Source organism: Gossypium hirsutum, chromosome A09, assembly GCF_007990345.1.
Source record: "Gossypium hirsutum isolate 1008001.06 chromosome A09, Gossypium_hirsutum_v2.1, whole genome shotgun sequence".
NCBI classification, from domain to species: Eukaryota; Viridiplantae; Streptophyta; class Magnoliopsida; order Malvales; family Malvaceae; genus Gossypium; species Gossypium hirsutum.
The window spans coordinates 76,058,368-76,080,426 of record NC_053432.1 but is presented as its reverse complement, the minus strand read 5'-3'; the positions used below and the strand labels follow the sequence as shown (position 1 = coordinate 76,080,426).

Here is a 22,059-nt window from a genome sequence, read left to right as displayed (position 1 = left end):
GAATTTTTTACCCGTTAAAAAACCAATTAGAACACGGCACATGTCCCCATCAACCGTTAATGTGGATCATGATGTGACCATTGACCGCATTGATCAAATAAAAAATTGTAGAAAAATATTAAAAAATATCAAAATATATTTAAAATATATATAATTGTAAAAAAACTTAAAATTTGTCAAAAAAATAAATATTTTTAAAACGTTTTTAAATTATAAAAAGTTTATTAAAAATAATAAAATATTATTTAAAATTTTTAAATATTATTAAAATAGTAAATACTTATTAAAAGTTGTAAATAATTAACAAAACAAATTCTTCTTCTTCAATTTTCTCTGCAATTTCTAAAAGAATACAATGAGACTTTCTATGTTGTCATCTACTTTCTTTTCTTGATTTATTCTAGCATTACTGTTTTTATATTTGTAGTTTTGAAACAGGAACAACATGTAATTCGATTAAAATTTTGTATAAATTGTAAAATTCATTTAAAAATTGTGCAATTTTCAATTAAATACCACCAATTCACAAATTTTAAATAATTTTTACAATTTTTAATAATTATTTGAATTTTTTAATAAAATTTTCAAATTTTACAAAAGTTAAATATTATTTTATAATTTTTAATAACTCTTTTACAATTTTAAAATATTTTAAATAATATTTAATAATTATTTAAAATATTTTTTTTTCATTTTTAATAATGTAATTATTTTTTTACAATTTTTATATGTAAAAAAATTACATTAATAAAATTTTTAATAATTTTTTGGTCTGGTCAGCACAGTCAATGCACAATCAATGCAATCAACGGCAATGTCATCGTCTACATCAACAATCAACAAAGACACATGGCATGTTTTGGTTTATTACTATTTTTTTAACACTATTAACCGTAAAGACTACAAAATATAACAAAATTATATTTTAAGTATCAAAATGAAATAAAAAAAATTTAAATACTAACATCGAAAAATTGATATAGTTTAATAATGATTAGACTATCTATATCATATGAATATAAATATTATATGATTAGACATTAATCCAAATTAATCAAAACATTAACTTATGAAAGCGGTCAAATATCAAGATTCATGCCTAGTTCACATTAAAAAAAAACACCTAAATTGACTTCTCAATGAAAGAGATTTGTCACGTGACTTGTCACTTGTCATGGTTCTTTCTTTCTTTCTTTCTTTTTTTTTTTTAATGTTCATAATAAGGTTTTTCAAGATAGATGTTCTTCACATGCAATTAAAAATACTCTTTCCTCCCATTTGAACAGTCCACTCGTCCACATATTTTAATAATTGAATTATATAAATCTAATAATCCTTGTTAGGTATAATTATGTTTTTTTCATAAAAACAATTAGTATAAATTTAAATTTAAATTTAAAATAATAAATAAAACTTTTGAAAAAAAAATTCTAAAATAAGAAAAAAAATTTCTCTCTTTATCATAAAAAATCATATGAATGATTAAAAATTAACCAATTGACAGATATCTAAACAAATAATCTTGATGCGGTCTAAATATTGACAGACATCCGATTGAAGAATTTAGATATTATCGTTCATAGAATGGTTTAGCGAATTATGATATTTTAAGGACAATGGCAAATTAGGCATGTGCCTAAAAACCAAAACATAGTTACGAAACGATTGGCCAAATTAAATTTATCGTGAAAGTCAAGCTTACGGGTTTGACGTGACTCCAAATGAAATTTTAGAGGTCCTACAACATGGCAAAATGAGTTAAAAAGCATGAGGGAATCTCCAATTTTAAATGCAAGTGGAAGCATAAACAAAGGGCGTCTGGGCCTGTATTACTGGCTAGGTTGGTCCTCCAGCTGTTGGTGATTTTTGTTTTGATTTGGTTTATGGAGTTGACTCTACTCAAGCTTTTATTTTTGGACGAGAAAACAACAATGTCACTGGGATTTGTGTCCTTAAGAGGAGAATTGTACATGAAAAGGATATGGATACACCCAGATTTCTATACCTTTTTTCTAAAACCCTAAATAATACCCTTTTTTGTGGTATTCTCTTCTTTCTAACTTATATATTCTAAAGATTTGGTGGGTTCTACATTTCACTTGAGAATCTACCTCCCAAGGTGACTTTGATGCTACTATTTACACTTTCTGTATCAAAACTGTCAGATCATTGGTTCTGTAATAAAAGACCATTGAATTACATGTTTAAACTTTGAACAATTCCACCTCTTCCCTTACCAAAAAAAAGAAGCTAAATCAGATCATAATCCAAAATAGCGTAGGAGCTACATGGTACAGAAGCAACAATTTCAGATTTAAGTAAATTATTATATGAAAGTAGATCTCAGCCTCTATGGCCATTCTTTCTTATAATAAATGCAAAAGAGGTGGATACATTGGATGGAATTTATTGAAAAGACTTGGGTGAATCAGTCTTTGAAACATTGGCTTGGAAAAGGGGCTAATTAAGCTGATTTTCCCATGATTTTTGGATCGGAAGAAACCTTTTAGCGCATGTCTAAATTAAATCAATCAGCTTCAAGCATATGATTAAATTACAAGTTTGTAAATGAAGCAATGTCATCAGATATTATAATAATAATTGGAGAACTATTTCAATCAGTGATGCAATATTTTGCGATGTTCAATTATTTTTCTTGACTTACTGATTCTGCCTTCAATATTTGTCTCGTTCCTCCCAACATTTTCTCCCAAATTGCAATAATTTTCTTACCTATTTTCCTACATGATTGAACAGGGCAGCCCAAACCGATACCATTTTCTGCTAAATTACTAATTTCAATCTCATGAACCAAAAAAAAAAAAGGAAAAAAAAAACATAAACTTTAAATAGAAAACAAACAAAAGAAAATCAAGCCCTCACTTCCAATCTCAAAAATGCAAAAGCTTGAGCCAAGAAGCAATCTTTTTTGTGTTTCCTGTTTCGTCTTCTGTCTAGAAAAGAACATGTTTCACCAACCATTCCTGTATAGTTTGTCGATGCCCTATCATTTGGTAGGTCAAGTTGGTTTTGAATCAATTCAATTTAGGATGGGTTGGAGTCATTTCGAGATCCAAATTTTTAAAATTTATCTTTTAAGATTTTCGAATCAAATCATTTTAAATTTTGTAATTTTTAACATTTATAAATAGGATTAGAGTTCATGCATATTTTATTCAGATAACAACAACACGGAAAAACCTTTATTTCAGTGTAAAAGGCAAAGCAAAAGAGCACCATAAGAAGAAAAAAATGATTGCTGTCTCCATTCTCTCAGGATAGAAGTTGATTAAAGCTAAGTTCCGCTCTTCCATTCCATCACAATGATGGAGACTCGACAGTGTCGTTTCCCTATGTTCTTTTTTCTTTCTTTCTAGACACCTCCTTTTTTTTCCACAAGGGATCCAAAGATTGTCGTAGGAAACATGTGAAAGTAATATTATGTTGGAAGAAATTAGAAATTGACATAAATGCAATAAGCATTACTTATACCAGCCGCCCATGGCCTGTGTTGTATGTGTAGGAAGGTTTCTTCCATTAATTGCTTAGCAATTAGTATGAAATATTATTATTATTATTATTTATGGTTTAAATATTGGGAAATATAAAAAGAAAGAGAAAAAGAAAAAGCGAGCAATAGCTTTGACTATAGTGTATTGGAGGCCGAAATCAACATTGTTAATTATGGCTTTTTGAATAACTATAATTATAGGTTACCTTTTGACAGACAAATTAACTTAATAAAGGAGGAAAATGGGCATAAGTTAAATACAAAGGTAACCAAGTAGAAATAAGAGGTGGTTCTTACGGAATATGTTATTTGGTTAGTCATAACTCTGAAGAAAAAAAGTGAAAAATAGATGAAGGGATTCATTGACATTATAAGATAGAAGGTTGAACATCTGTCATCAGAACCCACCCGTGAACATTCAAAATAATAGAAAGCTGAGTTTGATGGAATTTGTAATAGACAAGCCCAACCCAAATGGTAATGAATTGGGAAGTTGCGTATGCAAAAAAGAGCAGTAGTGGGAACGGAGAAGGGGAAAACAAGGGACAAAGGATTAGGAAAGAATCTCCTCCGTCAGGAGCGGGGTGGTTGACTGGAGACTGAAATCAGCAGGGGAATCAATCCCCTTGCCTATCACGCTGATCGAGAGATAAAAAGAAGCCGGCTATTGCGGGCTCTGCCATTCCCCAAGGGGACATTTGCAGCTTCTCACTTGTTTTATTTACGTACATGTGATGTGAGGACTTGTAGCCTTTTGAGCCCCAAGGACGAGCTTTGAATAAAAATGAAATTCAAAATATTTACTCTAAAATTATTATTTTTATATAATTAAAAGTATGTTTCTCCATTTTATGATTTAAGACTAATTTTGATAACATCGAATGGTATATTAAATTTTAAAATCTAATTATTCAAAAATTTTCTATAATAATAATCCTAAAATTTAAATTTAATTCAAATATCCGATAAACAATTCATTTGTTAATTCTTCCGATTGTCTTTGGTAATTTTAAATTAATTTAAAAGATCACACACTTGCACCAATGACTTCCATAGGATCTTCTACAAGGATATTAGCAGCGTGTCCCTCCCTTCCTACAAGCAACACAATGAAGGGCTCGACATTTAAATGCTCACCACATGTTGGTGAACAAAATCAATAAATTCCTTCTCCTCCAAGCATCATCTCGGCAAGAGGTCCTCGTCATGCCATGACCATGCCATATGTGACATGGCTTGGCAATAATAATGATGTTTTAAACTCTCTGCAAGCCTCATTGGCAAATCAAATCAACCTAGATCACTTTATAACTTATCTTTCATCTAGGTGACAATTGTTATACACATGCCGTATCATGCCTCACTAAACTATTCAACAACTATAGGAATGTGATGAAGCTTATTCTTATAGCTTTGCCAAGAAGATAGTTTCTATCTAAAAAATGTCTTACTTAAACATCATGTCATGCTAGGCGAGCCCAGACAACCCTTAAGAAATATATGGAGAAGAGTTTTTTGACAATACCCGTCAATCTATTGCATCCCTAACTTGACAAATCCCTCACTTAGTCCCTTCAAGTCGACTACAATTGTACCCTTGGAAAATATCTTCTACTCTACCATATGCACCTAAGGAGTAGGGAACTCAACAGCTGAGACCCACACCAAGTCTACCTCCCATTATAAATACCCATTTTCTGCATCAAGGCAAGGAGATAAAGAATCCATATCCCCTAAGCTCAAGCCCAACCTCGAGACCTCTAAACCACCATTTCCAGTAGTTGGTGTGAACCACCTTTATTTTAATGGCTCTTTATACTCCTATGGTGTGAACCGCCACCATTTTTTTGTTCTACATTTGGTAGAACTTAATTATTATAACAAATTCATTTTTATGCTTTACAGTTGATTAAGTAAGAATAAAAAAGTTGATTAAATTTTACTCAAGTAAAGTTTTAAAATACTTAAATTTAGAGATAATAAAATTATTCAAATTAAACTTAGTCCATATCTCAAACTAAATTAATAATGACAAAACTAGTGCATTTTAATTTTAGTTAAAACATACCATAAATTCATGTATTTTTTATAAAAATGGAAATTTAGTCCTTTTACTTTTCAGATATTAAAATTCAGACATTATTAGGATTATTTTGTTAAATTTAAATTGATTATAACGTCGTTTTTAGTTATATAGTTATATAGTTACTAAATGAGTATTTTTTTTTAAAAAGAATTAAAATGTCACACCAACAATTTTAACAAAAAATAAACAATATTAATAACTGGACCTAAATTTTGAAACTCAAAATACAAATGGACTAAATTTCAGATTTATGAAAAGTATAAACACTTAGCACATATTTTAACCTTTCTTTTTTAATGAAAAGTGAGAAGTCGAATATCATATTATCATTCCAGAAACGTAGACGATAGATGATGTAGAATCGAGGCCCAATTATTTGGGGCTTGAAATGCTGTGTTTTACACAATTGGATTTGAAGTTTGAGGCCAATGATACTATTTTTTTAGTCAGCCCAGTTTTAGTTTCCAATATTAAAAATGTTATCAAGTAAAATCCTCTTAGATGAAAGCATTTTAAATAGATATATAAAAACAAAAAACAAAAAATGTTTTTTGGGGCTCCAGAAAAAGTTATTTTAATTATTCTTTTTTCTTTTACTTTTTTTAAACCTTTAAACTTACATATTTCTCAAATCACCCCAAATGAATAGAAAAATTAATATTTATTAACTTTGTTAACGTGGCATACACGATGATTACCTTGTAGATAACATGTCAGTATTTAATTAATTTTTTTAAAATTTAAAATATTAAAAATTATATTTTTTATAATTTTTAATTTTAAAAACCAACTTTTTGTAAATTTTAAAAATTTTTAAATTAAAAAAATAATTAAATGTTGATGTTATCCTCATCGCACTCCATGTTACTATTTTATTTCTTTTATCTTCTATTAGTGAGTTTTTGAAGATGCTAACTCAACAAATTATATGTGCTTAATTTCATGGAAGGTCTAAATATAAATATTTATGGACCGAATTCTTTCGTGCAAATCCAATTTTAATTATAAAAAATATTAAGTATAAAAAAAAAGTTTTTGAATATTTTTCAGAATAAGTAAAAATGTTAGATTGTTTAAAAATATAAGTAAAACTTTAACATTAAGATATGACAAAAATATCATATTGATTAAAAAAATAAAATTCAATAAATATAGTATCAATCATGCATGTCAAACTATTAATAAATATAGTATTATAGATATAGTATTATAGATTAATATGATAGAGGTATCATATTGATTAAAAAATTACATGCATAATATATTGTATAATTATATTAATAAATTTAACGTTGTCAAAATATTGATTGAATAAAATATTATAAAAATGTGTAAAAGTATTTCAATTTTATACTAATATAAGTAAATCTCACCCTTATGTATTATATATATATATGCTTGTACGGGTTGGCACACAGCGAACCCCAACTTCAGTTAAATTATATTTTAAGTCCTCTAAATTTTAAAAAGTTTATTTTAACCTTATATTTAAGTCATTGCCTCTTTGTATTTGAAAAAATATATATAAATTTATTTTCATACCGAATAAATATAATTATTTATATATATAAATTTACTCTAATGTACAACACTTTTTATTCTCTAATAAAATTCTATTGCTAATAAAAAAAGAAGAAAACGAAATTTTTATCTTTTCATTGTTAAAGTTAAGATGTGACTAAATATTATACTAAAACGTGGATAAAAATATGTTTTATTTGTAAGTTTAGTAGTCGATGTACCTGTAAATGTACTCGCATCTCTTTGACACGTTTGTTTTTTCTTTTGTAGAATTTGACACATGTATTTTCAAGCTTTATTCACCAACATGATGAATAAACACACACATGTATATACAACAAACGTGATTGTGAGCAAAGCTTGAAGCAATTAAAGCCATTTTGAGTCCAATTGTTTAGTGAGTTTATTGTTGAGGAATATAGCAAGATAACCTTACACTCAACCATGGTATCATGCAACGGAAATTGCCTCAACTTTCATGCCTACTTTTACAATACACTTACAACACCAAAAAGGAAAAAAGGTTTTATTCCAGAATAATTGTAACTATGTGCAAGGAAAAACAAATAGTTTGGAACAATATGATGATATTTAGTGGTGGAGTTGATCGTTGCCATTGTTGTCCCTTATGTAAGCATGGAGACTCCTCTGAATCCTTTGTCTTTTCTCTATTTCAGTGGCTCTCTCATGGCTTCCCCTTGTGTATGCCTCAAAGAACTCCTTGTTCTCTTTCTCCAACTCATTCCAAACTTTAACCAATACATATACGCATCCTATTAATTATATTACTAACAACAAAACTACTCAATAAGACCCTTACGGTCAAGTTCATCATGTACGATGAATATGCTGCTTGATTGATCAAGAAAGAGGAAAGTGTCAGAAGAATAACTACCTGTTGAAGTAATAACTGGTTTTATATTTGCATGCTTTGACAAAGCTTCCATGCACTCTTCTTTGCTCATCTTAAATACCAAACACTCTTCTATAAGACGGTGCACCTGAATTTATATACATGATCATCTTAGTTAGCAATAGCCAACAAAAATGGAAATAAAATAAAAAGGAAATAATTAGATTACAACTTACCATGTGAATATATGAAGAAGAAGAAGAAGATGATGATGATGAGTCAGCCATAAATAAAAACAAAAACTAAAATTAGTATTAAAAGAGAGAAGCTTTTCAACTCAACTGTACTTAGGGTTATACTTAAGAGGAAAGAGAGATGAAGAAGAAACTAGAAAATGAATTAGAGAGGAAAAGAGAAAGTAGGAGAGGGTAGACTAGGAATAATAACAAGCTATGAGATGAAGATTTCAAGAGAATCCCAAATTGTTTGAATAAAAAATATATTAATGCACTGTTGTTCTTACAGTTATGATACTATGAATGATGTCATACATAACAAAACATAGGTTTTTGATGGGGTACAAGGTGGCACGTGGGACGACGTGTGTGATTGGTGGATCTGAGATTTTTGTAAGCAAATCCTCGTTTGTCTCTTACGTGGACATTATGCCCCTCTCCACGTGACACCTTGGTCCTTTTTTTTTTCCTTGCCATAACTATGAAAAATCGATTTTATGGTTTAAAAAGTCGATAATGATCAGTTCCAGAGTTTAAATTAAACATATTTGAATGTATATTATTGTAATTCACATTGTGAATTGAATGATAGATGGCGAAGTTGGATTTGAAGTATAATTATTGGGATCTTAAGTAAAGGGCAGAACACCTTTTGTGGCCTAAGTGTAGGCTAGTCTATAAAGAGGAGGGGGGGGGTTAGCAGCCCCATCACCATAACTGAATAGCTTCCCAAACATCCTCCAAAGATTCAATAGAAAATTTTCGTTTCGATTATCATTCATAGCAAACAATGATCATCCCCACTCTTTCATCGGTTTCTGCCTCAGGATTCACGTGAAAGCAGTGCAGTGGCTTCATCTTTCAATATCCCTTTCTCGCTTGATATTATTAAAATATACAATTATTACGTTCCGTCCCCCTTTTTATCTTTGATTTGTTGCTTAAAATATTAATTTACCTAAAGCATTGCTCATTAAAATATGCTTTGTTGGTGCAATTACAGCTAGAAGCCATAACCCTAAGCCTTGTTGTCGGTTCAAACCAAAAAATATAATCAGAAAAGAAACCAGGGTTTCGCTGTTTCTTAGTTCTCGTTTTCATTATTGCAAACGCGAACACTCTACATAAACAAACAACGATTGGAGACGCTAAGTCTAATAAATATGATTAATTTAGGGGCATTGGGATTGATTTTAATGATAGTGATAGAATTAATTATTTTAATTGTGAGATTAAATACTGTGTAATACGTGATTAAAATTAATATTTTAATGATTATTTAAGTTAATCTAATTGTTATGATGTATTTTAATGACATTTTAACATTTAAAATTTTAATAATACAATTTTATAAGTTTATATAAATATTTTAATTATAACTATTTAAAAGTATTTAGGTCAAATTTTACTATTAGACCCTGTAAATTACGTAATTTAGTGGAATTAGTATATGTATTTTAATTTGATCATTTTCAATTATTGTAGTTTTAGAATTTGAAAATTTTACTGCTAACCAAATGATAATTATTAAATTTGTTAAGTTAAGTTCTGTTATTTTTAAAATTTAATATGTCAAACATATTATCACATATGTAATGTTCTGCCTGGTTATCATTTTCACATATTGCTCACAAAAAATCAGTTAATAGATTGATCGACTATCGTTTGAATTAAGACTAAAATTTTGAAATTAAAAAATATATATATAGCCACTAAGAATGATCTAATTGGTGAATGTGAATTAAATTTATAGTTTAAACTGAATTTATAATACAACGCTAATGACATAATTTAACTGTTACCATTGTGTTAGAGCTAAAATTTCAAAAATCGAAAAGTACATAAACTAAATTTGATCCAATTAAAGTACATATACTAAATCCACAATTTATACAAAGTACATGATCTATTAACAGAATTTGAAAAATTAATTATCGTGTTAAAGTGTAAATTTAATTTAAATATATAAAGCCTTGTCTGATAATATATTGAAAAATTAAATCAATTGAAAATTAATATTTTTAATGATTTAATTTTTTAAGCATGCTTGATAATCTATAATAAAAAGTAAATAATATATATTTTCATTAAAAACTGTGGAAAATGATAAGTAGTTAATGAGTTACTTATCAATTAATTTAGATTTTTTTTCAATTTATTTTATTCTATTTCTTTTAACATTATCATTTAAATACATTTTGGGATGGCAAAACCCAAATCACCTGATGGATTTCAAACCGATTCGCTCCAAATGGAACGATTTTTTTCTTTTGGAAAGTGGATGTGAGACGGGGTGGATTTTTTCTTTTAGATAGTGGGCATGAAGCAATTATGGTAATTGCTTGTCTCACTTCAATCCGCTCCACTATATAGAATTACCATTTTATCTTTGTATATATAAACTATTAAAAGGGTAAAAATGCAACAACGTAATATAAAATTTCATATATTTTATGTTTAATTTTTTTTTAAAAAAATTATGTTTAAACATTTAGTTAACACTAAAAAGATTAAAAATATTAAAGATAAATAGCAAATCTAAATTGAAGCGGAACAGACCGTGCCAATTGTGTAACGATGATGGATTTGACAATATTCGCCCTTGTTCTGCTATATTGTCATTCCTAAATACATTACCTTAAAATTTTTAAAATTTACATTCAGACACTTTAATCATTTTTCATACAAAATTTTAAGAGATATATCAAACAAATTTTATAATTAAATTAGTATTTAATTTTTCAACACTTAATTTTTCAATACTTACCTTTTGAGTTTATCAAATACCATCTAAGTTAGTAATTAATTAATTAGTTAAATTCAGAGAATAGTCCCTGTGACATTACCAATTTGTATGGATTTATTCCCTCTACTTTTATTTACTTAAAATTGGTTCCTCTACTTTTCGATTTCATCATTTTCAGTCCATCTATTAACTTTTTCCGTAAACTCCTTTAAAAAATTAGGTATACTCACAATTTTAGCTCATCAACTTTTCAATTTTTGTCAATTTGACCCCTACTCCTTTTATTTTTGCTTTAATTATTAAAAAATTTAAATATATAAAGAAATTCTTAAAAAATATAAAACTTTCCCATATGTGCCAGCAATTTAAAGATAGAAAAAAACAAAACATACTATTAATTATTATTACTAGAGATTTAACTTGTACTTCTCATTTGGCGACAATAAGTATTGTGTATAGTATAGGTAATTTACAGTATAAATCATTAAACTTAATCTCAACTTTCAAATAGATCATAGATTTCTAATTTAATCAAAATATATCATTTAACTTTAATTATTAACAACTTAAGTCACTTAACATTATTAAATTATTTTAACAAAATAACTGAATCCACAATATTCCCACTTTGTTTTTTTTAACTTGCAAATAAATTAATACCTAATTCAAATAATAATTTTTTCTTTTATTTTTTTTAAAGTTTGATTAGGTGAAAAGATAGAGTTTTTTTTTTCTTTTTTTAAATCTTTTTCTTCTTAGTGTCAACGACAATATTAGGATAAAAATTAGATTACCTTAGAGATTAATGGTAGGTTAGTATTAGATTAGGGTTTACTTTAAAATTAATAAGTTATCATTTCCATAATATAATAATTAAAGCAAAAATAAAAAGAGTAGAGTTAAATTTATCTTGTTAAAAGAAAGTAGGAAGAGTTAAAAAGAGAGGATTTTTTTTCAAAGTTTATTTATAAATCATTAAATTTAATCTCAACTTTCAAATAAATCATAAATTTTTTATTTAATCAAATTATATCATTTAACTTTAATTATTAACAACCTAAGTCACTTAAAATAATATTGTTAAATTACTTTAACCAAAAAATTGAATCTACATTTCTACTTTAGTGTTTTTAATTGGTAAACAAATTAATACTTAATTAGAATATTAAATATTTATTTATTTATTTTTTAAAGTTCAATTAGGTGACAAGATAGAGTTTCAATTGTTTTATCTCCTCCTTCTTAGTGCCGACACAACATTAGGATAAATATTAGATTATCATTAAAGATTAATGGTAGATTAGTGTTAGATTACGGTTTACTTTAAAGTTAATAGGATATCATGAGTGATAACTTTGCTCACAACAATATCACCACGACTAATAATATCACGCACAAAATGATACTGAACATCAATGTTCTTTGTTCTTTCATGAAACAATTGATCTTTCGTAAGGAATATGACACTCTGGCTATCACAAAACATTGTACTAATCTGAAGGTCTTTACTGAGTTCACCAAAGAGTCCCTTTAACCAAGTAACTAATTTACAAGCATCAATAATGGTCATGTATTCAGCTTCAATAATAGACAAAGCATCTGTAATCTGCAAAGTGGCTTTTCAGCTGATGGCGCAACCCCCAATAGTAAAAACATACATTGTGAGTGACATTCTTTTATCAAGGTATCAAGCAAAATCAAAATCAACATACCCAAGGACTTCATCCCTTGGCTTATCGCCCCCATAGATCCCCTTATTTTGCTACTGCATTTATTTCTTCAACAAGTGACAGGATTCGAGTCGAACAATCTCTAACAGTTACCTTTAAATATCAAAATCTATAACGTTTGCCAAATACATGTACTATATTAAATAAAGAACCATAAGTATTATATTAAAAAATGTCAACGTTAAGTACCAAATAATGTATTTACTCTTTTTATTATGATCATATTACTATACTTATTTTCTGACCTTGTTGATAGGGATAAATATCAAAGATATTTTAATAAAAATGAAGAGTTATTTTTAGTACCAATAAATATTTAAAAATATATCATACATCCAATGTAAATGGGTAAGACGTGCCTGTTTATGGTGCAGTAAAATGATAACAAAATATTTAAATATATGTGACGGTATTTGAATTTATGAAATTAAAATTTTTTAGTAATGTATGAAATATTAATATTATGTTTACTCAAGGTTGACAAGTGCATGTTGAGCATCTAGAATCCAATTTATAATGTCAAAACTCACAACTTGAGTTTGTCATTGAAGAAGAAAATTCTTGAAGAGTTATGAAAGGAAACATCTCAGTTTCCGTGAACAGAAATTTGAGAGAGTTGAAATGTTGTAGCAGGAGCAGGAGCAGGGGCAGGAGCAGGGGCAGGGCGGGTTTTTTTTAAGGCTTTGAAAAAATGGGTGTTTCATTAATTAATTACCTGCAACTGGAGGTTTAACCTCACCTGTACGTACAGTCAACCATAAGACTTTTTATTATTTGCTCCCTCCCTCCCTCCCAATCATATACTCCTAAACCCCTTATGCTTTCACATTCATTACTTTAACCTTAAAAGATATATGTGTGAATGTTCACAGCATGTCGTGATAGTGATACTATGGAAATGTTCAAACCCATCATTACAGTTTTTCCCAGTTTTGCTATACCAGCTCATCTTGCATCACATCTTACACCATATTTTACTTCCCTTTTTCTACAACCTTTTCCTCTTCATTTACGTTTTAGTCTTATCCTTATCCTAATTTCTTATCAACTAGTAAATATATATATACAAGTAAAACATAAATTATTAAAGATAAATCTAAGATAGAATCCACGAATGATTAAAGTTAAAATGTATATAATTTTCATCATATATTTTAATTTTTCAAAGTATCTGTTATAAATCCTGTTGACTACAAATTAATTTTAAAACTGTTACATATCTAAGGCAATTATTTAATATACGTGTTATGTTGAATATACTAATTTTATTTAAAATAAATCATATTGTATTATTAAATTATTACCCTATTATAAGATACGTCGTTTTCATAGTGTTGCCATATCTAACTAATCCATCCATGATTATAAGAAATTTGTGGGGTTTAGGCATACAATAGAATCCAACATGTAAAACAAAGGGAAAGAGAAATAGATATGTCGTATCCGGTACATGGACTTCAGCCATTTTCAAAATTTAGATGTGGGTTTTGGGGACTGACTCCTACCTGCCCCAACAAATGGAAAACACAAAATCAACCTACACACGCTGTAAAAACATGGCCAATAATATTTTCATGTGAAGTCTAGTAATTCATTTTTGTTAATTAAAAATGTGGAAACAGCCTGCGGGGAGTAACCAAACAATGTCTGCGGCCCATATTGCTTGAAAAAGAAGTTGACAATTCTACTGCTTCCTTATCAACATTGAAAATTTCTTATGTTTTGACCATATTATGGCTTTCGTTCCCACTTCAGCTTAAGCCTTCTAAGCTACATCATGGATATCATCACATCTACTATTATTATATACACTATAATAGTACACAAATTTATCATCTTCATTAGTAAAAGCATATAAGTAACCCTGAAAATTAATTTACGATAAGCAATTGTTAAATAAAAAAAATATACTAAATGAAACGTTCCAGAACAAAAAGTAGGCGAAGCTTCAGCGACATAACTGTTTGCCATTTAAGCTCGCCACTGGTGACCTCTTCTCTAGTTAAGACATAAAGACCCTGTTTGCCTATCAGCAAAAAAAAAGACCCTGTTTGCTTTGCTTTATATTTCCTTATGTTTGACCAAATCCAGGTTATTAATTGATTAATACAAAGACAAACCTCGAAGGAGCAGTAAACGGATTTCATTCTCAAAGCTCATGATTCAGCTTTTATGACAGCCGCCGACAAATGGGTTAGTTGTCTTTTAGAATAGTCAAAATAATAGTCAAACTTATCAGCTGTTCAAGAGTATTGAGAGTTTCCCTTCAATATATAAACCTCAAACACACCTTCCCCACTTCCTCATCTTCTTTTACCCATTACAAACAGCAGAAAACAAAACCCAGATTTCATAGTGATCAGATCTGTGAGTTATACCTGTCAGCCGAGCAATGAAAAGAGAAAGAGAAAGTGTAGAAATTCAGGGGTTTGACATTGCTAAATGTCTAATGCTGTTATCTCAGGGCCTGGAGACCACGCCTAAAGAGCATTCGGTGAGCGAGGTCTTCGAGTGCAAAACTTGTCACCGTTGCTTCCCATCCTTCCAAGCATTGGGGGGTCACCGGGCTAGCCACAAGCGACCCAAATTGATGGGGGACAAATCAAATGAAAAACCACAATTCCTTTGTTTATCAACCAAGCCTAGGACTCATGAGTGCTCCATCTGCGGCCAAGAGTTTTCAACGGGGCAAGCTCTGGGTGGCCATATGAGGAGGCATCGAGCTACCATGAACGAAAGCTTCTCGCCCTTTGCACTTGTTCCGACGGTGCCGGTGTTGAAGAGATCGAATAGTAGTCGGAGGGTTGTTTGCTTGGACTTGAATTTGACTCCTTTGGAGAACGATTTACAAGTTCTATTTGGCAACAAAGCTCCCAAGGTTGATCTTTGCATTTGATACCATTATTCCCATAAGAAACTTACAATTTTCTTTTGTTTTGTACAACATGTGAAAAATTCTTTTTCTCCCTTTGATTTGTATTCTTTCATGTGTTTGTAGTTCTAACAAATTTTTTTTTTTAATAATGTTACATCCATTTTTTCCCATCATCTTTATGTTCAGACTTTTAACAAAACTCACCTCTTGTTAAAATCAACATAATTTTAACGAGATTGAATAAAAGAATAACTAATAATAAATATATTATATGCAAAATAATTGTAATATATAGCCTACACTCAAGAGATAATCAAAAATTAAAAAATCATATTTTTTACAAAATAAATTATATTATTGTGAGAATAATTTTTTACCTATATTATAGTTGTGCCATAATCTAATTTAATTTATGACTTAAGTTAAACAGTTTTGAAATTAAACCCTAAGTTAAAAACTTGCTGCTTAAATACAAAATAATTTTTTTATCATATCACATCTCTCAACTTTTATTATTAAAATTAAGACCCTTATATTAATTCCACTGAATAAATCTTATGAAAAATGTTAGTTCACTTAATTCGAAATCACAAAGTTATTTGTTTTTTTTTAAATAATCACATTAAAATTATATTTGGTGTTGAATATTATATATCGAAATAAATTAAATTTATCGATCAATCTAATTTAACTTAGTTGAACCGTTTAAAATTGAATCGAAATTGGTTCAACCAGCCAGGTTTATTAAATTCTTTTGTAATTAAAACTATTTTTTATCCCAATTGTCAAAACGCCTAAAAAAAACCAATGACCCAACGTGAATGAGAATAATTAAAAGTTAAAAATTAAAATTTGGGTAAATGAAAATTCTCAAACTTTAATTTATTATATTTATTTATTAGACAATATTTCCGGAGACATGTGCACTTCTAGCAAAATGAAATATTTGAATACTAATATAATTATTGGGAGTGAAAGAATGAACGACGCATATGATGGCCACGACTAATTAGAAGAAGCCCATGAAAGAAGCTCACACCAAAGATAAAACCTCCGATGCCTTCTGGTAGGTCTTAAGAATTAGGAGTTCGAGGAGTCTACACAAAAACTACAGGACAAACTTTCCATTATACCACAACCTCATGCGCAGGTAACCTTAGAACCATAAACCACGACACCCTCACATCCCAAGAGGAGTTTGAGGAGTCGAAACGCCCCCAAGTTCTCCATCCTCGAGGAGTCTGCATAACACGCCATCACTCGCCTCTCCCACACACTTTCAAGGTGCGCCTCCCTTGGGTACTATGGTAGCCATCAACCTTCCACCAAGGAGCTCGAGGAATCCGAGGAGTTCGCAAGTCCCTTCAGGTCCCCTCTCAAGCTCCCTTGGCACCCTCGATGGTCCTTAAGCCTTTGCCGCTCCATCTTCAACTCACCGAAGTACCTTTCTTCTTCATATGTATAATCTATAGATATGCATTCATTTCCTTATTGGCCGATAGCCTTCCTGTCTCCTTTTTGTACGAGGTTTATCATGTATGAAGCAGATAACAACTTGATGAATTAATTAATGTATGATTTGAGAATGTACGAATCCAATCAATCCTTTATTATTTGCTTTTTTTTTTTGTTTATGGTGACTATTATGTTGACTAGAAATGCCCCTTTGGCGCCCTTTGGGTCCATACATTCTCTCACAAACAACATCATATTTACCAAGTTTTAGTGATCGTTCACAGCGTGGCAGCTCGCCATTTGTGACATTTTCAGTTCCGTAAGCATAGCATAATGCTCACGTGCATTTCATTTCCGTCTTCTCAAAAGCACCCAATTTCTTTTAATGCCATAGAAGGCCAAGCTTTGCAGTTTTAATCTCATATAATATCATTAAAATGTTGACTGATAGAAAATCCTTGGTACAAGTTACGCATATAAATACAAGCTCTGAGGTTTCTTAGTTTGGCCAGCCAGAAATTATAGTTCTTGATCATCTAGCTTTGGTCTTAAAACCCCACAAATTTTTGTTTGGAAGAGATGAAGAGACGGTGAGTTTTGAGTCCATAATGGACATGACTGTCTAATGTTGTTGTCTGGAGGCCTAGAAACCAAGCTGAAATCAAACCATTTGGTCCATCATTACTGATGTTTTCGAGTGTAAAACTTGCCACCGTTAATTCTCATCCTAAAAGAGATTTCTCTCAACTCTAAATGCAATCCGATTCTGTAAAATAATCATATGGGGAGACTCGTGTCAAGTCCCTCCTCCATTATGTAAGCTTCTCCAACCACAAGGAAGAACAAATTCTTTCAGATACAGAAACTTTGTCTAATTTTCAACTCAACTCCTAAACCCATAAATGCCATTAGTAGTGTGAACCACTTGCTTCCATTTGGCTCCTCTTTTAGTTTCCTTACCATTAAAATGTTGACCCCCTCAAGGCCTCAACTAACATATATATATTTATATATACAATTGTTTGTAATATGTGATGTTTTTGATATAATTCTTAATCTCTAAAGGATATTATATATTTTAAAGCGTTGGAACTCATGCAACCGCCAACAGAAGTAAAACTAAGTTGAATATCTGATAATCAAAATGAGAGTAAAATTGACTTATAATCCATTTTTTGTAGGAATTTATTTCTATCCGCAACTTCTAAAAGTCACTGTTATGATTCATTAACTTTTTTAATTATGTTAAAATTTTAACTATCATGCTAATATAAATGGCACTTATCGATGCACGTGCATGACTCACCAGTATACGTATAAGATAAAAAAATTCAAAAAAAAATCAATACAATCAATTTAAAAATAGAAAATAAAAAATAATGATAAATACTATTTAATTAAAAATCAAAAATAAAAATCAATACAATCATTTTTTAGTGGAATTCGAAACTATTTAATTATTATACTATTTAGAAATGTTAAAAATATAAATTATAAAATTAATTAAATACTAATAGAAAAAAAATCAAATTTTCAAATATTTAACTAATATTTTTTTTCAATTAGAAGTCTTCTAAATAATGCTTATTTTATAAATTAATTAAATATTTGTACATAAATTTTATTTTATTTTTTGTAAATGTTAACAAATTTATAAAAGTTATGATTTTTATATTTTATCTTTATCTTAACTCGAAAACAATGTAATATTTAATTCATATTTTAAAGACCAAAGCTAGATAACCAAGAAGTAATGTTTTAGGTTGGTAACTAAAAAACCTTAGAGCTTGTATTTATATGCCTAATTTGTACCCAGGATCTTCTCATTTGACAGGTTTTATTAGACGAAATTAAAAAAAAATTTACAAAGCTTGGGTTTTACAGCATTAAAAGAAATTTGGGTGCTTTTTTTAGCAAAGGGAAATGAAATGAACGTAAGCAATAGGCCATGCTTACGCAAATGGCGAGCTGCTATGGCTGTGAACCATCACTGAAGCTTCGGAAATATGATTTTGTTTGTAAGAAAATGCATGGACCCCAAATGGGCATTTCTAGTCTACATCAACCAAAACAAAATAATTAAGAAAGATTTGGTTGGATTCCAACTTTCCTTTTTTTTCTTAGATCATATATTAATTAATTTATCAATTTCTAATAATAAAACCATGACCTTTGTCTGCTTCGTACATGATAAACCTCGTACAAAAAGGGGACAGGAAGGCTAGCAACAAATAAATAAATTAATGCATATATATATACACACACACACGAAAAGGAAAGCTTCAGCTTTCATGGCGGCGTAGGATGTTTCAGATTTTCAGGGCTGAAAATTGGGTATTCAGTATTCTTCCGGCCATAGGCGACCTAATTTCTTATTTCATTATATTATTAAAGGTGAAGTTTGAAAATTTTTAGAGACCAAAGTTAAATTATATATTTTTATGATGGTAAAAATATAATTTTTTCGATGGTAAAAATATAATTTTTTCATTTTAATATTTATATTTTTACAATTTTTAAAGGATTAAATTAAAATTTTATCATTTTAAAGAGAAATTAATGTATAATTTTATATTTATTAATTTAAATTTTTTTAATTTTAAAGAGACCTAAATGGAATTTTTTAGAGTCGAGCATGCCAGTTCCAGCTACCCCTACTTATATATATATTTAGTACAACTGTGATTTAAACTTAAGCTATAACCTAAGAATATGAATATTTAACCAATAAATTAGGTCCTATATATTAATAGATTGTCGATAAGCAAATGAGTCACTATCGGACTCTGATTTTCTGAACCGCAAAAAGGTCTTGTGGGAACTTGGTAAAAAATTGAGACTTTTGAGCCATAAGGAATGAGGAAGAGGTCGCTAAGGAGCTGATGCAGATTGAATATAGATTGTTAAGGGGATGATAAAGGGAGTTCCTTTGTTTTATGATTGTCGTTCTTGTTGTGCTCTGTTTTAGGTGATGACACTCGATATGTTGTACTATTTGGTGTTTGGATATTTCAATTGGATTTGGAGGCAAGTTTTTGTTTTATTAAGGTTGGGATACTTTTTAATGTTTGGTGGTGCTATGGTCTTTGTATGGACACTGATCTCTTGTTGGTTTTGTTGGGCGAGGTGTTTGGTGGTTTCTACTTGGCGAGATTATTGGGTTTGATATGCTTTGAGTCGTACAATTTTGGAGTTTCTTGTAGGCACTTGTATGTTTTGTTTGCGGCTTTGAAAGGGTAATTTTGGCTAATTTTGAGAGAGAGAGAACTCTTGAACTGATTGTTAATTAATTTTTTGCTGGTGTCGGTGATCTTTTTTATGTGTTAGGAGGGTTTAGGGTTTAGGAATGTTTGGATTTACTATTTTGTCGTTGATGTGTGTTTTGTAGGTGTCTTTAGGCATGTTGTATTGTCTTTATCTCTAACTTTTTGGTTAGTCCTCCTTTTATGGGATTTAAAAATATTTTATTGACTAGTATATTTGTAATGCATATTTTTATAACTTGAAATAAAGAATAAATGCATGCTTTATTTGTAAAAAGAAACCAAATAAACTTGCACAAAAGTGATTATTATTTTTAACTCTAAACAAAGGAAAAAAATGCATTATCTATTTGTTAAAAGAAACTAGACAAAATTGCTCAAATTACTTGTTTTAAAAGACTTTGAAAGAAGAAAGCCATAGTGAAGAGAACAAAGTTCAGCTATTGTATTGATATTATGACCAGGAAACCTATGCAATTCAATGATCTATTTACCCAAATGGTCATGGCCAGCACCCGCACTCCTAAGATTACAAATGGCTGAGCCATCCTTATGGAGCTTAAAAAATCCAGGAGAGGGAGGAACCTGTTTGACTTGGACGAGGGAAGGAGAGCCGGTGTGTTTCCCACTGCTCGAAAGGAAGAATTGGGAGGCTAGCAATTTGGGAAAATTACTTGGGTTTGGAGTGTTTCCAAAATTGATATTTGTTGCCTTGAATGAAGTGAATAAAGACAATGCTCCAAGGGGTGTTGTGATGTTTAATTCAGCAGGGAGCTCTGAAAGCATATTAGTCTTGAGCCAATCCGTGAATGGGAGTGAAGAGGGAATGCTAAGCTTTTTGCCATTGGCTTAGAGTGAAGGAGCAATCTCGCAGTAAGTGCTTGAAGAATTTTTTTTTTTTTTTGTGGGAAGAATTATGTTGAGTTACTTTTTGGTTCTATTCAACTTCATTAAAATTATGTTGATTTAAACAAGCGGTATGTTTTGTTAGAAACTGGAACATAAATTGATGGGAAGAAATGAATGTAATATTATTAAAAGATTAGATTAGATCTACGAACAAATGAAAACAAATTAAAGAATACAACACAAGAAGAAGAAGAAAAAGCATTTGAATGGATGGTATTGTATCAAATGCAAAGATCAACCTTGGGAGCCTTGTTCCCAAATAGAACTTGCAAATCGTTCTCCAAAGGAGTCAAATTCAAGTCCAAGCAAACAACCCTCCGACTGCTATTTGATCTCTTCAACACCGGTACTGTCGGGACAAGCGGAAACGGTGAGAAGCTTTCGTTCATGGCAACTCGATGCCTCCTCATATGGCCACCCAAAGCTTGCCCCATTGAAAACTCTTGGCCGCAAATGGAGCACTCATGAGTCTTAGGCTTGGTTGATAAACTAGGGAATTGTATTGTTTCATTTGGTTTGTCCCCCATTAGTTTGGGTCTCTTGTGGCTAGCCCGGTGACCTCCCAATGCTTGGAAGGATGGGAAGCAACGGTGACAAGTTTTGCACTCGAAAACCTCGTTCACCGAATGCTCCTTAGGCTTGGTTTGGAGGCCCTGAGATAGCAGCATTAGACATTTAGCAATGTCAAACCCCTGAATCTCTACACTTTCTCTTTCTCTTTTCATTGCTCAGCTGACAGGTATAACTCACAGATCTGATTACTATGAAATCTGGATTTTGTTTTGATGTGAATGGTGACAAGCATCGCTCATGTTTGAGTTTTATATAGAGGAGGAACCAACTCTCACCTCTCAATGCTCACGGCTGAGAAGTT

The 22,059-nt window shown here is 30.1% G+C and overlaps 3 protein-coding genes across 3 annotated transcripts; 1 reads left to right on the top strand and 2 right to left on the bottom strand.

Moving 5' to 3' along the window:
• Nucleotides 1-7,465: 7,465 nt before the first annotated feature.
• On the bottom strand, nt 7,466-8,450 carry LOC107889718 (uncharacterized). Its single transcript, XM_016814254.2, has 3 exons — nt 8,208-8,450; nt 8,014-8,119; nt 7,466-7,867 (listed from the first exon to the last, which is right to left on the bottom strand). Exons 1-3 carry the CDS (start codon nt 8,256-8,258, stop codon nt 7,710-7,712), a joined length of 315 nt encoding a protein of 104 aa, XP_016669743.1. The 5' UTR covers nt 8,259-8,450; the 3' UTR covers nt 7,466-7,709.
• A 6,386-nt stretch (nt 8,451-14,836) lies between these two features.
• On the top strand, nt 14,837-15,725 carry LOC107890360 (zinc finger protein ZAT11). Its single transcript, XM_016814813.2, has one exon. The coding sequence runs from the start codon at nt 15,076-15,078 to the stop codon at nt 15,577-15,579; it is 504 nt and encodes a 167-aa protein (XP_016670302.1). The 5' UTR covers nt 14,837-15,075; the 3' UTR covers nt 15,580-15,725.
• Nucleotides 15,726-21,286: 5,561 nt separating this feature from the next.
• Nucleotides 21,287-22,059, bottom strand: LOC107890359 (zinc finger protein ZAT11). Its single transcript, XM_016814812.2, has one exon. It carries the CDS (start codon nt 21,908-21,910, stop codon nt 21,407-21,409), a length of 504 nt encoding a protein of 167 aa, XP_016670301.1. The 5' UTR covers nt 21,911-22,059; the 3' UTR covers nt 21,287-21,406.

Coding starts and splice junctions, on each gene's coding strand:
- LOC107889718 (XM_016814254.2), bottom strand. CDS start 8,258: ATGGCTGACTCATCATCATCATCTTCTTCTTCTTCTTCATATATTCAC. Junction 8,120..8,207: donor CTTCTTCATATATTCACATG/GTAAGTTGTAAT, acceptor ATATAAATTCAG/GTGCACCGTCTTATAGAAGA. Junction 7,868..8,013: donor ACCAGTTATTACTTCAACAG/GTAGTTATTCTT, acceptor TATTGGTTAAAG/TTTGGAATGAGTTGGAGAAA.
- LOC107890360 (XM_016814813.2), top strand. CDS start 15,076: ATGAAAAGAGAAAGAGAAAGTGTAGAAATTCAGGGGTTTGACATTGCT.
- LOC107890359 (XM_016814812.2), bottom strand. CDS start 21,910: ATGAAAAGAGAAAGAGAAAGTGTAGAGATTCAGGGGTTTGACATTGCT.